General features: G+C 41.7%; 1 protein-coding gene across 1 annotated transcript in view; it reads left to right on the top strand.

Moving 5' to 3' along the window:
- The window catches only part of LOC117520444 (neuronal acetylcholine receptor subunit beta-2-like), a 61,571-nt gene extending 45,931 nt beyond the window's left edge, over positions 1 to 15,640 (top strand). The window contains exons 4-6 of the mRNA XM_034181788.1: positions 5,784 to 5,893; positions 9,629 to 10,619; positions 15,321 to 15,640. Of these exons, the coding sequence (XP_034037679.1) occupies positions 5,784 to 5,893; positions 9,629 to 10,619; positions 15,321 to 15,476 (1,257 nt within the window). The 3' untranslated portion in view covers positions 15,477 to 15,640. The remainder of the gene's footprint in view (positions 1 to 5,783; positions 5,894 to 9,628; positions 10,620 to 15,320) is intronic.
- Positions 15,641 to 15,677: the final 37 nt, after the last annotated feature.

Genomic DNA, 15,677 nt, shown 5'->3' with positions numbered 1-15,677 from the left:
GGGTGGACCATTGCTCACTCAAAGCGTGCTCACAGGCGAATGACGTAACCGACAGGCGTGAAAAAACTCACGCATGCGCACGAAGGTTCAAGCTTGGCTGATGCAAGCGCACATGATTCAAATCCATATAGTTTTTGCAAAAAATAAAAAGGTCGGATAGTTTTCTAACAGACCTCGTATAGACAAACACCCACATTCACAATCTGATTTATACTTACAGTTGATTCAGAGTCACCAGCAGGGTTCTAGCTACGGTGGGCGGTGGTGGGCAGTACCGCCCAGCACTGCACTCCCGCCTCTCAGGTTCAAATTTCCTGTCCCACCCAGCATGGCTTTTCTAAAAAATGAACTCAAATGTTGCTGAAAAATGTACCAATTCGATTGTATTCCAAGCTTATAGTATCGTACTTTTGTTTTATTTTTCAATGTCAACCAAAAATTTAAAGAAATAAGAAATATATTTCTCATTTTATTCATATCTCAGTTGCAAACAGCAGAGATCAGCAGTCAGCTACTTTCAGTGCTGAAAGCAGATCAGAGCAGAGAGAAATGCACAGCTCTCTCCACTCTGACTTAAAGGAAAAAAACTCCATTAAAATGTTTCATTAAAATAATCCAGAGTGTCAGTGTCTGTAGATGCTGATACATTCAGAAGTTTATAGTTTATTTTACAGTTTAAAAGGCTCCCGTTTCCAAAAAGTTCAGAGAAAAACCACATTGACAGTGAGAGCGAGGAGGAGGAGGGGCAGGAGAAAGTGCACATGAAAGAGAGAGATAGGGGAGGAGGGGGAGAGGAGCCTCATTCAGCTCTTGTTCAAACAAGACAATTAGTGGTTATATTGTTTCTGTTGCTGTTGTTGTTTTTTGAAAGTAATGCAGTCCCACTCAAACATGTTTGAAAAATTTGTCATGACAGAAAAACTCTGCAGTTTCACTGGAGAATAGAAGAAGATACCAAATGCTATATGCCCATCAAATATTAATGTGTTTTTAACCTTTTCAATATTATTTATTTTATTAACTTAGACTTTGACAGAAAATTAAAAACAAAAAACTTTGTTATTACAAATATTACAACATAAATGTCATTTTTTGTTTATTATTCTTGCCTTCAGTGCATCTAAAACCACTCACAACTGGTAAAAAATAGGGTTTGCCAATAACATTTTAGAGGTATAAACCCCATAGCTTCATGGGGCTTTGCCCCCTTGACCCCCACCAATGGCCCAAAAAACCCCCAGAATACAATGATTTACAAATCCTCTTCAACCTATATTCAATTGAATACACCGCAAAGACAAGATTTAATGTTCAAACTGATAAACTTTATTGTTTTTGTGCAAATATTTGCTCAGTTTGAAATGGATGCCTGCAACATGTTTCAAAAAAGCTGGGACAGTGGTATGTTTACCACTGTATTACATCACCTTTCCTTCTAACACTCAATAAGCGTTTGGGAACTGAGGACTCTAATTGTGAGTGTCATGATTGGGTATAAAAGGAGCATCCCCAAAAGGCTCTGCCATTCACAAGTAAATATGCGGCGAGGATCACCACTAGTCCATGTTTCAAATTGTTTTTGGGAATCATGGACGTCATGCCCTCCGGATAAAAGAGGAAGAAGACCACCCAAGTTGTTACCAGCGCAAAGTTCAAAAGCCACCATCTGTGATGGTATGGGGGTGTGTAAGTTGCCCATGGCATGGGCAACTTACACATCTGTGATGGCACCATCAATGCTGAAAGGTACATCCAGGTTTTGGAGCGACACAAGCTGCCATCCAAGCAACGTCTTTTTTAGGGACATCCCTGCTTATTTCTGCATGAAAATGCCAAGCCACATTCTGCACGTGTTACAACAGCGTGGCTTCGTATTAAGAGTGCGGGTACTAGACTGGCCTGCCTGTAGTCCAGAGCTGTTACCCATTGAAAATGTGTGGTGCATTATGGAGCACAAAATACGACAACGGACTGTTGAACAACTGAAGTCGTACATCGGGGCCGAGAGGGTGCAGGGTTTCTTTGCAGCTACTGACTCCAGCAGGTGATTTCACTGATGAACTCATCCCACCTGCTCCAAGTGATGTTAATCAGTGAAATCACCTGCTGAAGTCAGTGGCTGCAAAGAAAACCTGCACCCTCTCGGCCCTTTCTGGAATAGTTTGGAGACCACTGTTGTACATCAAGCAAGAATGGGAAAGAATTCCACCTACAAAGCTTCAACAATTAGTGTCCCCAGTTCTTAAACACTTATTGAGTGTTGTTAGAAGGAAAGGTGATGTAACACAGTGGTAAACATACCACTGTCCCAGCTTTTTTGAAATGTGTTGCAGGCATCCATTTCAAAATAAGCAAATATTTGCACAAAAACAATAAAGTTTATCAGTTTGAACATTAAATCTTGTCTTTGTGGTGTATTCAATTGAACATTTGTTGAAGAGGATTTGCAAATCATTGTATTCTGTTTTTATTTACATTTTACACAACGACCCAACTTCATTGGAATTGGCGTTGTACTAAAAGTTGGTCTATGCCAAAACCCTGAATCTGACGTAAGCACAAATATATTAAAATGTATCAAAATGTGCATAGGCATGAATCCACGCACGTTCGGTTTGTACATCCCACTGAACATGGAATTTAGCACATGTGCACACGCACCAAACTCCTCCCTGGCCACGCCTCTATCTGAATATGCAAATGAATTCAAATAGTCTGGTTGTGTCGTGCTGACAGCACCATAACTGTGGAGTGTTGTGTTTGATGACGTCCGCCATCGTCTCTGTGTTGTGTGTAAAAATTAAAGAACTTACAAATGGAAATTAAATAAATATGTTTGTGTGTGTAAATGCTGCACTGAGCTGCGCACACACACACTGAAGTAAAAAGATATTAGGTGCACGGCTGCTGACAGTGTGTGACATTAACATAACACACGCTTTTATTGACAAATACTGAACACATTTGGGGGCTTTTTAAGAAGCTCTCTAGTTCCACCATCAAGAAAAAGAAAACATAATAATAATAATAAAAACATATTTGAATGTGCACATGCCCAAATGTGTCCACACTGGTTTTCATCAGGAACAGTTACACAAATCAATTATTTAACCACCAAGCAGCCCCCATCGCGCACCGTGCCAGCCTCCAGCCTGATGTGCATTTGCGCATCATATGATTTGAACATTGATGGAATGAAAATGTTTCCTATTAACAAAAACAAACTCATCATGTGATGGCACCTTTATAGCAATATGTGTGCAGTCAGTAGGTCCGATTACATTTGAGAAACTGGCTCTCACTGCAGAATGCACTGTAATGTTGGAATGTGATGTACCTGGATGAGATTCGGATGATTGTGTTCCACACAGCTGGCATGGCTTGGCCCAAGGTTGACTGGCACACTCCTGACCGATCAGCCAGCTCACACTGGAATGTCCATGATGCCAGGATGCCCAGCATGGTCAGCACCTGTGTGGGCAAAGACAACCCCTGGCTCCTCACTGTATTGCACTCTGGGCCGGCCGCAGTTCTGTGTGCAATTGCATTAACAGTGGTCTTCATAATCGAAATTGGTTTATAACCCAATTATCATCATTTGCAAGTAAATCCTCACGTTCCCTGAGTACATGCTCATGTCAGATTGCACCATTTGCAAGGTCTCTTAACAGCGCTAACACAGCCACTGTTGGTGCCATTTTGCGCATCACTTTACATATGCTTTTATATTCATCCATATAATTGCAAACACGTGTGTGCATTAATTGCTCATCACTGCGTCGCTGGTGTGCACATCACTCTGATGACTTCTTGTTTTCACACTATTAATGGTTCCCAGGATCACCTTTACATGTCCACAGTGGAACAATAGCTGTAGAAACATTCGCACACCAGCCAGGATTTTTGCATGATGCACCACACAATTCCATGGTCATTTCACTTTTGATATATCTGAACGTTGGTGTGGAGATGGATGTACGCCAGGTTTTTGTGCATAAGCACGCATTGTACATGAAGCCCCTGGTGAGAATGCATACAAACATGGAGAACTTACAAACTCCACACCAAAAGGACCAGGTCAATTGGTGAGTGAAATCATATTATGAAGTTATATATACATATATGTATATATACAGTGGGGTAAAAAAGTATTTAGTCAGTCCCTGATTGTGCAAGTTCTCCTACTTAGAAAGATGAGAGAGGTCTGTAATTTTCATCATAGGTAAGTAAGTAAGTAACACTTCAATTATGAGAGACAAAATCAGAAAAAAAAAAATCCAGAAAATCACATTGTAGGATTTTTAAAGAATTTATTTGTAAATTACTGTGGAAAATAAGTATTTGGTGAATAACAAAAGTTCAGCTCAATACTTTGTAACATAATCTTTGTTGGCAATGACAGAGGTCAAATGTTTCCTTTAAGTCTTCACTAGGTTTGCACACACTGTAGCTGGTATTTTGGCCCATTCCTCCATGCACATCTCCTCTAGAGCAGTGATGTTTTGGAGCTGTCGCTGGGCAACATGGACTTTCAACTCCCACCACAGATTTTCTATGGGGTTGAGGTCTGGAGACTGGCTTGGCCACTACAGGACCTTGAAATGCTTTTTACGGAGCCACTCCTTCGTTGCCCGAGTGGTATGTTTGGGATCATTGTCATGCTGGAAGACCCAGCCACATTGCATCTTCAATGCTCTCACTGATGGAAGAAGGTTTTGGCTTAAAATCTCGTGATACATGGCCATGTTCATTCTTCCCTTAACACAGAACAGTCGTCCTGTCCGCTTTGCAGAAAAACAGCCCCAAAGCATAATGTTGCCACCCCCATGCTTTACAGTAGATATGGTGCTCTTGGAATGCAACTCAGCATTCTTCTTCCTCCAAATACGAAGAGTTGAGTTTTTACTAAAAAGTTCTATTTTAGTTTCATCTGACCACATGATATCCTCCCAGTCCTCTTCTGGATCATCCATATGCTCTCTGGCAAACTTCAGACTGGCCTGGACACGTACTGGCTTAAGCAGGGGGACACGCGTGGCACTGCAGGATGTGAGTCCCTCTGTGCGTAGTGTGTAGCCTTTGTTACTTTGGTCCCAGCTCTCTGCAGGTCATTCATCAGGTCTTTCTGTGTAGTTCTGGGATTTTTGCTCACCATTCTCATGGTCATTTTGACCCCACGGGATGAAATCTTGCATGGAGCCCCAGATCGACGGAGATTATCAATGATCTTGTATGTCTTCCGTTTTCTTGCAGTTGCTCCCACAGGTGATTTATTCACACCAACCTGCTTGACTACTGTAGATTCACTCTTCCCAGCCTGGTGCAGGTCAACAATTTTCTTCCTGGTGTCCTTCGACAGCTCTTTGGTTTTGGCCAAGTTTGAGTTTGGAGTCTGACTGTTTGAGGCTGTGGATAGGTGTCTTTTATACAGATAACGAGTTCCAACAGGTGCCAGTAATACAGGTAACAGGTGGAGGACAGAAGAGCTTCTCAAAGAAGAAGTTACAGGTCTGTGAGACCCAGAAATCTTACTTGTTTGTGCGTGACCAAATACTTATTTTCCACCGTAATTTACAAATAAATTCTTTAAAAATCCTACAATGTGATTTTCTGGATTTTTTTTCTCATTTTGTCTCTCATAGTTGAAGTGTACCTATGATGAAAATTACAGACCTCTCTCATCTTTCTAAGTGTTTTTGTTGTATGTTTTTAGGCGTGTTGGTAGTTTCTAAATTCAGTCTGGTGTGATCCTTTATTTCTTCAAATGTGTGTCTTGTCACCAGGTTTGGAATGACTACAGATTAATGTGGAACCCCGAAGAATATGAAGGAATCAAGAAAATCCGTCTCCCATCACAACATATTTGGCTGCCAGACATCGTCCTCTACAACAAGTAAATAAGTATTTTCCTGTTAATTATCTCATTCATTAGCTCTGCATTTCATTTCATTTGTCACTTTCAGGATAATTGACACAAGCTCTTTTTTGTTAACACTCTTTATCTGTTGATTCAAAAAGATGGAAGTTAAAATAAGTTTCTGGCAAAATATAGAAAAGACATAAATTATGTAATAATGTCAAAATCTGTATGTAAAACTAAATAACCAATGATACACATTTGAGTCAAAATTGATTGAAACTCTTGAATATCTAAAATATATCAATCTGTCCTCAAAATGAAAGCTAAATTTGGGTGATAGTATTGATGTATTTGCAGTGCTGGGGCCAGCTATCCTAAACATTAGTGTTGATAACCGAAGAGGTAACTGTGATAACTCCAAATTGATGAATACTACGTAAAACTGAACTAAAGCTTCAAGTCACCCCTAACCTTTGGCTTGGATTTTTCAAGCCAAATTTTTCAAATCCTGAGAAACAGACATAAAAAGTTGAAAACTTAATATGCTGTAGCATAAACATGGAGTTTGGTAAAAAGGATTTGCATGTCAATATACAAATACTGAATGTTTATAAGTGCAATATTTTCATGAGGCGAAAGATGGAACATTTCATCTTTGACCAAATACAATATTGTTTCTATTGCATGAATGAAAAAAGAAACATTCATTATTTGTTTTATGTAACACCTAAAATAGATGGTTGTCATTTCATATTTTGTTAATTTATAAACAAGAGAAACGGGACTTACATTTGTGGTTCCAAACAGTCCAACACGAATTTTAAATAGCATTCCAGTCCAATCCAAAATTGTTCTCAGTGAACTTGCAAAAACAGTCAGATAGTTAAACAATCCCTCGTCCATATGTGATGTCGTGCATTGACATCTTTGTGTAAAGCAGACTTCTTCTCTGTCTGCTTTCCTCAGTCCAGCAAAAAATCTTGACAAAAATTTGTCGAGCTCTTCATCTGACAGCGTTTCTATTTCAGCTAGAGACGTCCCAGCGAATACTGCAGATACCTGCAGACAGCTTACGGCGTAGTGGATTTGTTTTTTTTTTGTGTGTGTGTTAGCAAAATTAGCACCACCAATAAGCTCATTCATATCGTCGTCTGTCACCAAAACAAACCCCGCAATGTTTATGCTTAATCTACACCCCATTGCTGCTACTGTGAGTGCATGGTGTGCAATGGTACCAATGGAACCAAATTTGCATGCTAAAAGGAACCAAACTTGCAAAGTAAAATGGAACACAATGGCAAATTGGATGAATGATCAATGTCACGTGACATACAAACCATCAATCAAATGACAAGGATCTATTTCGGCATTATATAATATCAGATGACGATCAAGATCAAACTAATTTACACCTTCTGCTACTTAACTGACCAGATCAATATCCCAGATGTTGAGCTGACTTGATTCTATGTACTAATTTTATGCACACACACACACACACACACACACACACACACACACACACACACACACACACACACACACACACACACACACGTGTGTGTGTGTGTGTTTGGCAATGTGTGGCACACATGCATTGGCAGATGGCAGTGTTCATGGCAATGTGAGCAGCCACATATTTGCTAAAAGTGATGAATGACAACAAACAGAATTTTCAGTTTTCAAATTGCCTTTTTTTTTACAAATGAAAAAATGACATATTTACAAATACGACCAGCCAACCACTGATGTCAGGAAACTAATGTACCCATAATGCAATGCGGCATGTGTGTCTAAACGCTAAAACCTTCAAAATTAGAGCATTACTTTAAAACTAAAACATATACCTGATATTTTCACTTTGTAAAACGACAGACGTGATGTTAATTTCAATAACTTGTCCAGAATTAGTTTGTTTAAAATTATAACCATAAGTAATTTCATCAAAATTTTACAGGATGGACATCTGGTTTTGGATAGACTGTCCAAATCTAATCAAGCACCCCTTGACTCAGCGTCGACCCCTTCACCAAATTTCATTAAAATGCATCCATGACAGACAGACCTGAACATTACAGACCACACATTACCTTTTTTGCAGAAGTAAGAAGAGCTGTGAAACCTAAAGTCCTTTTAAAGTGAATGCGTACAAATTAAACCACCAAGTCTAGTTAATTGGGTGGATACTAAGTTATTTGACAAACATGTAGATTTGTATTTTGTTCAGGAGCATTTCACCACTACACAGCTTGTAAGCATTATGATAATTTTTTTTTTACGTTTAATTGCTGATCACCTTAAGAAGTAAGTCGCCCTCAGGCCTATTGGTGCCGGTGCTCATCTGGATTCTGTACCATGAAGTGGATGAGCATCAACGACTCCCCCTGGACAGGACGTCAGGGCACTGCGGATTACTTCCCCAGGCAAGGTTGGTACCCGAGGTTGGTGGACCGAGACAATGCTGTCTGAGTGTCTTATACAAGGACACAGACAGGTAACATGAGTGGGATTAGAACCCAGGTCTACATATTGGCAGGCCAGCTTCTTATCCACTGAGCTATCTGCTCTGCTCACCTTAATGTGAGCAATGATGGCCTACAAGGCAAAGTCATATCAGATGATCAGCACTACATTAGCGTGACTTCAGATCCACATCCATGGCCAAGTCTTAGAAGTTGCAGTAAGTAGGCAGATGTTCTAGCTTTTAAAGACATGTGCAGTTCCAAAGCATTAGAGGGTCTAATAGCTGAATCCTGAGCTTCTTCATAATTGATAGACCACTGATGTATAATGCATCACCTGAAGTATTGGTAGGAAGAAGGAAAATAGTCTAAATCAGTAGATTTGAGGTGAAGGGGCAGTTGTGGTCTTGTTGCTAGGACTTTCCCCAATGGAGCACTTTTACTATGAGATGGTATACAATAAATGTCAAATGTGTTACTTCTGCTGTTAGCTGTTTCTTCAACATCCATTGTTTTAATGCACATTCCGTTAACTGATGCAATTTCTTCTCTTGATTTGAGTTGTGGCAACAACTCTTGTTTATACTGTATATCATCTGCAATCACAACATAAGTCATCTAAAGTACATAATGAGACTTCAAAATGAAGTCTGATGAATACAAACCAGTCAGATATAGATGAGAGTCTCACAGTAAGTGGAGTCTGTAGATGCTTTTCCATTAACCCTCCAGATTGCACAGTTTGATCTAGTGAATTGAAAATCCACTCACTGTAAACATGTATATTTAGAAAAACTCATATATCATCAAATAAGTTTTTATGCTTGCATGAGGTGGTTTTTCGGTCTATTCAAAAGAGCCCCATGTTGCAAAACTGCAATGGAAAGACTTTTTATGCTATTATAGGTCACAGGATGTCCAGAAAGAGTCACAAGACATTCTAAAATAGATGGCGTGGTTCTTGTGCACAGAGTAAGAAATGGAGAGTTTGTTGTACCTTAAAACATAAAGTTATGGCAATACTGAATTTCAAAAACAACAAAATGGCAATACTTAGCAGGCCTTACCAATCCATCACATCATCATGACTGCTGGAATTACAGTTCTTGCGAGAGCCTTGCTGGATTGAGTTATCACAAGAGGACAAAACCGAGTGAGCAGTCCTCTTCCATTACTCAGTGGAAACGCTATCATTTCACTAGTATTTTGTCGACGTTCTTAAAATATTGCTATACTTGAAAACTCATCTGATTTTCTCCCATGTATTTGCTTTTTTTGCCCCATGTTTTCCTCACCCTGATCACAGTGCCGATGGGACGTATGAAGTCTCCTTCTACTCTAATGCGGTGGTCTCTAATAATGGTGAGGTGGCCTGGCTCCCTCCGGCTATTTATAAGTCGGCCTGTAAAATCGAAGTCCGGGATTTCCCTTTTGACCAACAGAACTGCACCCTGAAGTTCCGCTCGTGGACCTACGATCACACTGAGATTGACCTCAACCTCCTTAGTAATTTTGCCAGCCGTGATGACTTTAAGCCCAGTGGTGAGTGGGACATTGTTTCTCTGCCTGGACGTAAAAACGAAGACCCTGAAGATATCAGGTATCTAGATATCACGTATGACTTTATCATCAAGAGAAAACCTCTCTTCTACACCATCAACCTCATCATTCCCTGCATCCTGATCACTTCTCTGGCGATTCTGGTGTTCTACCTGCCATCAGACTGTGGTGAGAAGATGACACTCTGTATCTCTGTCCTCCTCGCTCTGACTGTGTTCTTACTACTGATTTCAAAGATCGTACCACCTACATCTTTAGCAGTGCCTCTGATTGGGAAGTACCTGATGTTTACCATGGTGTTAGTCACCTTCTCTATCGTCACCAGTGTATGTGTGCTTAACATCCACCATCGGTCCCCAAGTACACACACTATGCCTCCTTGGGTCAAGCGGTTCTTCCTGTACCGACTCCCTTCCTACCTCTTCATGCGGAGACCAGGTAGCTCCAACATCCGAGAGAGGTTTCGGAAAAAGTACCAGCAGTCGCCAAACTCTGACCAGAAGCTGCTTGGGGCAGTGGGTGACACTGGCCGTGTGTCAGCACTGGCAGACTCTTCCTCATCTTTTTACGTGAATGAGGAACCGGCCAAAAGCTATGGCTGGAAGATCAGCGACTTGTCGAAGAACACAGAGTTCAGGAAGAGGATGACGCTCAAGTGCAACATTGATGTGGAAGATGCAGTGGATGGAGTACGCTACATTGCTGAGAAGATGAAGAGTGAGGATGATGATGAAGGGGTGAGTGCATGTGTGTGTATGTTTGTAGTTGTATATGGAATATGGAGGACCAAACCTGCTATTATTAAAATTGAATAAATCGATGAACAAATGCAATAATGAGTTAATAAATATGACAATAAAGAAAGAAATATCAGAATTAAAACCTCATTTACGTGTGAATTTGCTTGAAAATAAATAAATATGCACAGAAATTTGAAAAAATATAGATACAATTCATTTGAAGAAAGTAGACAGGAGTAAAAGGAGATGCGGCGTAAGGCGAGAAGAGAAGTGGCAAAAGCAAAGGAAAAGGCATATTGCGAGCTGTACAAGAAGTTGAATAGTAAGGAAGGAGAAAAGGACTTGTACCGATTGGCCAGACAAAGGGACAGAGCTGGAAAGGATGTACAGCAGGTTAGGGTGGTAAAAGATGCACATGGTAATGTGCTGACAAGTGAGGAGTGTGTGCTGAGAAGGTGGAGGGAATATTTTGAAGAGTTGATGAATAAAGAAAATGAGCGAGAGAAAAGGCTGGATGATGTGGCGAGAGTAAATCAGGAAGTAAAAGAGATTAGCAAGGAAGAAGTGAGGGCTGTTATGAAGAGGATGAAGAGTGGAAAGGCAGTTGGTCCAGATGACATTCCAATGGAGGCATGGAAATGTCTAGGAGAGATGGCAGTAGAGTTTCTAACCAGATTGTTTAATAAAATCTTGGAAAGTGAGAGGATGCCTGAGGAGTGGAGACGAAGTGTGCTGGTTCCTATTTTCAAGAACAAGGGTGATGTGCAGAGCTGCAGTAACTACAGAGGCATAAAGCTGATCAGCCACAGCATGAAGTTATGGGAAAGAGTAGTAGAAGCTAGGCTTAGAAAACAGGTGAAGATCTGTGAGCAGCAATATGGTTTCATGCCGAGAAAGAGCACTACAGATGCAATGTTTGCTCTGAGAATACTGTTGGAAAAGTACAGAGAAGGACAGAAAGAGTTACATTGTGTGTTTGTGGACTTAGAAAAAGCTTATGATAGGGTGCCAAGAGAAGAGTTGTGGCATTGTATGAGGAAGTCTGGAGTGGCAGAGAAGTATGTTAGGGTAGTGCAGGACATGTACAAGAATAGTGTGACAGCGGTGAGATGCGCAGTCGGAATGACAGACTCATTCAAGGTGGAGGTGGGATTACACCAAGGATCAGCTCTGAGTCCTTTCTTGTTTGCAGTGGTGATGGACAGGTTGACAGATGAGATCAGACAGGAGTCCCCATGGACTATGATGTTTGCAGATGACATTGTGATCTGTAGTGAGAGTAGAGAACAAGTTAGTCTAGTCTGGAGAAGTGGAGATATGCTTTGGAGAGAACGTGTGTGAACGAGAGGGAGCCCAGTGGAATAGTGCAGTTACAAGGAGTAGAAGTGGTGAAAGTAGATGAGTTTAAATATTTGGGGTCAACTGTTCAAAGTAATGTAGAGTGTGGTAGAGAGGTGAAGAAGAGAGTGCAGGCAGGGTGGAGTGGGTGGAGAAAGGTGGCAGGAGTGATTTGTGACCGAAGAATATCAGCAAGAGTGAAGGGGAAAGTTTACAAAACAGTAGTGAGACCAGCTATGTTGTATGGTTTAGAGACAGTGGCACTAACAAAAAGACAGGAGGCAGAGCTGGAGGTGGCAGAGCTGAAGATGTTGAGATTCTCTTTGGGAGTGACAAGAATGGACAAGATTAGGAATGAACATATCAGAGGGACAGCTCAGGTGGGACGGTTTGGAGACAAAGTCAGAGAGGCGAGATTGAGATGGTTTGGACATGTGCAGAGGAGGGACCCAGGGTATATAGGGAGAAGGATGCTGAGGATGGAGCCACCAGGCAGGAGGAGAAGAGGGAGACCAGAGGAGGTTCATGGATGTGCTGAGAGAGGACATGCAGGTGGTTGGTGTGACAGAGGAAGATACAGAGGACAGGGTGAGATGGAAACGATTGATCTGCTGTGGCGACCCCTAACGGGAACAGCCGAAAGATGAAGAAGATTTACATTAATTTAAAACCTAGAGAAAATACAAAAGATACTACATCAAACCAAAGCTTTCTTTCTTTCTTTCTTTCTTTCTTTCTTTCTTTCTTTCTTTCTTTCTCATAATCGTAATCCTTCAAAGCCTACATAAAGTGAAATCCTGAGCCAGAATCTGGATCTGGATCTGGATCACCTCCAAAATTTCATGGAGTCTTCCATGGCCTAATATCTGTCTGTGGTGAAAATCTTGTCAAAATCTGTGGCGTAATTGTGACGTAATCCTGCTAACAGACAGACAGACAGACAGACAGACAGACATATGAATAAATAAATGCTGATGATTTTATTACGTCCTCGGTGGACGTAATCAAGACAATGTATCGTATTCTTGTATTGATTAATTTAACCAGTTTAGTGGATATTCAGTGATGTGGAGATGTGCATATATGAGTTTTCCAAGTACATGTGGCTGTAAAACTTGTCACATTAAAAGATATTGACATTCATTCCATTAATGTGTGTGATACTCAATTCAATTTAGTTTTAATTATATACTCAACAAACATATAAACGCAACACTTTTGGTTTTGCTCCCATTTTGTATGAGATGAACTCAAAGATCTAAAACTTTTTCCACATACACAGTATCACCATTTCCCTCAAATATTGTTCACAAACCAGTCTAAATCTGTGATAGTGAGCACTTCTCCTTTGCTGAGATAATCCATCCCACCTCACAGGTGTGCCATATCAAGATGCTGATTAGACACCATGATTAGTGCACAGGTGTGCCTTAGACTGCCAACAATAAAAGGCCACTCTGAAAGGTGCAGTTTTATCACACAGCACAATGCCACAGATGTCGCAAGATTTGAGGGAGCGTGCAGTTGGCATGCTGACAGCAGGAATGTCAACCAGAGCTGTTGCTCGTGTATTGAATGTTCATTTCTCTACCATAAGCCGTCTCCAAAGCCGTTTCAGAGAATTTGGCAGTACATCCAACCAGCCTCACAACCGCAGACCACGTGTAACCACACCAGCCCAGGACCTCCACATCCAGCATGTTCACCTCCAAGATCGTCTGAGACCAGCCACTCGGACATCTGCTGAAACAATCGGTTTGCATAACCAAAGAATTTCTGCACAAACTGTCAGAAACCGTCTCAGGGAAGCTCATCTGCATGCTCGTCGTCCTCATCGGGGTCTCGACCTGACTCCAGTTCGTCGTCGTAACCGACTTGAGTGGGCAAATGCTCACATTCGCTGGCGTTTGGCACGTTGGAGAGGTGTTCTCTTCACGGATGAATCCCGGTTCACACTGTTCAGGGCAGATGGCAGACAGTGTGTGTGGCGTCGTGTGGGTGAGCGGTTTTCTGATGTCAATGTTGTGGATCGAGTGGCCCATGGTGGCGGTGGGGTTATGGTATGGGTAGGCGTCTGTTATGGACGAAGAACACAGGTGCATTTTATTGATGGCATTTTGAATGCACATAGATACCATGACGAGATCCTGAGGCCCATTGTTGTGCCATACATCCAAGAACATCACCTCATGTTGCAGCAGGATAATGCACGGCCCCATGTTGCAAGGATCTGTACACAATTCTTGGAAGCTGAAAATGTCCCAGTTCTTGCATGGCCGGCATACTCACCGGACATGTCATCCATTGAGCATGTTTGGGATGCTCTGGACCGGCGTATACGACAGCGTGTACTAGTTCCTGCCAATATCCAGCAACTTCGCACAGCCATTGAAGAGGAGTGGACCAACATTCCACAGGCCACAATTGACAACCTGATCAACTCTATGCGAAGGAGATGTGTTGCACTGCATGAGGCAAATGGTGGTCACACCAGATACTGACTGGTATCCGCCCCCCCCCCCAATAAAACAAAACTGCACCTTTCAGAGTGGCCTTTTATTGTGGACAGTCTAAGGCACACCTGTGCACTAATCATGGTGTCTAATCAACATCTTGATATGGCACACCTGTGAGGTGGGATGGATTATCTCAGCAAAGGAGAAGTGCTCACTATCACAGATTTAGACTGGTTTGTGAACAATATTTGAGGGAAATGGTGATATTGTGTATGTGGGAAAAGTTTTAGATCTTTGAGTTCATCTCATACAAAATGGGAGCAAAACCAAAAGTGTTGCGTTTATATTTTTGTTGAGTGTATTTGTGCCAGTTACTGTCAGAATCTCAAACAAGAACCAGCTGGACACAAATGCAGGACTCAGACACAAAAAGGTAAGTTCAAAAGGCTTTACTCATTTAACTGGCAGGGTTTGGTTCACAGGATAGCAAATCAAGATAAGCAACAGTGTCCCAAACATGAGGCGATAGGTGAGGCCAAAACATGAGCGAGAAAACGGTACACAGCTGGAATCGCTGGCATGAACCACAAACAATCTGGCGGTGACAAGAGGGAAACGTGCTGCTTAAATAACAGGTGCGATGTGGGAAAAACAGACAGGTGCAGGGGAACAAGTAGGAAAAGGGCGTGGCACACAAACAGGACCAGACACACCCACCAAACTCCAACAGCAAAACAAGGATGTGCAGATATAGAATACCGACCAGACAAAGAAAACCCTACACATGAAATAAACACCACAACAACGTAAACATCCCCACAAACCCCCAACCATGACCGTTACAGTAACTGAGGTGAGTAAACAAAGAAATGTTATTATTATTATTGTTATTCTCTCTTTTCAGATCATTGAAGACTGGAAGTATGTTGCCATGGTAATCGACCGTCTGTTCCTGTGGATATTTGTGATGGTGTGTGTGATCGGTACAGTGGGCCTCTTCATGCAGCCTCTTTTCCAGAGTTATAACACCCCCACTGTTGATGAACTGGACCAGAACTGATGCTGAAGTTACCATGAAACTGTCTGAGCTTTGAATCCCCTCAGAATCAGATTTCTGATAAGATTTTGACACACATGCCTCCGCCTCCCCCCCACACTCCCACGTGGAAACAATGCTGCTGCACTCCCCCACCCTGCAACCCCCTCACCCACCTCGTACCTGCGTTCCATCTCTCCTGTCAGCCTCTCGTCCTGGAGCTGA

The sequence above is a fragment of the Thalassophryne amazonica genome, chromosome 11, assembly GCF_902500255.1.
Source record: "Thalassophryne amazonica chromosome 11, fThaAma1.1, whole genome shotgun sequence".
Classification (NCBI taxonomy): domain Eukaryota; kingdom Metazoa; phylum Chordata; class Actinopteri; order Batrachoidiformes; family Batrachoididae; genus Thalassophryne; species Thalassophryne amazonica.
This window is presented reverse-complemented; position numbering and strand designations above follow the sequence as displayed.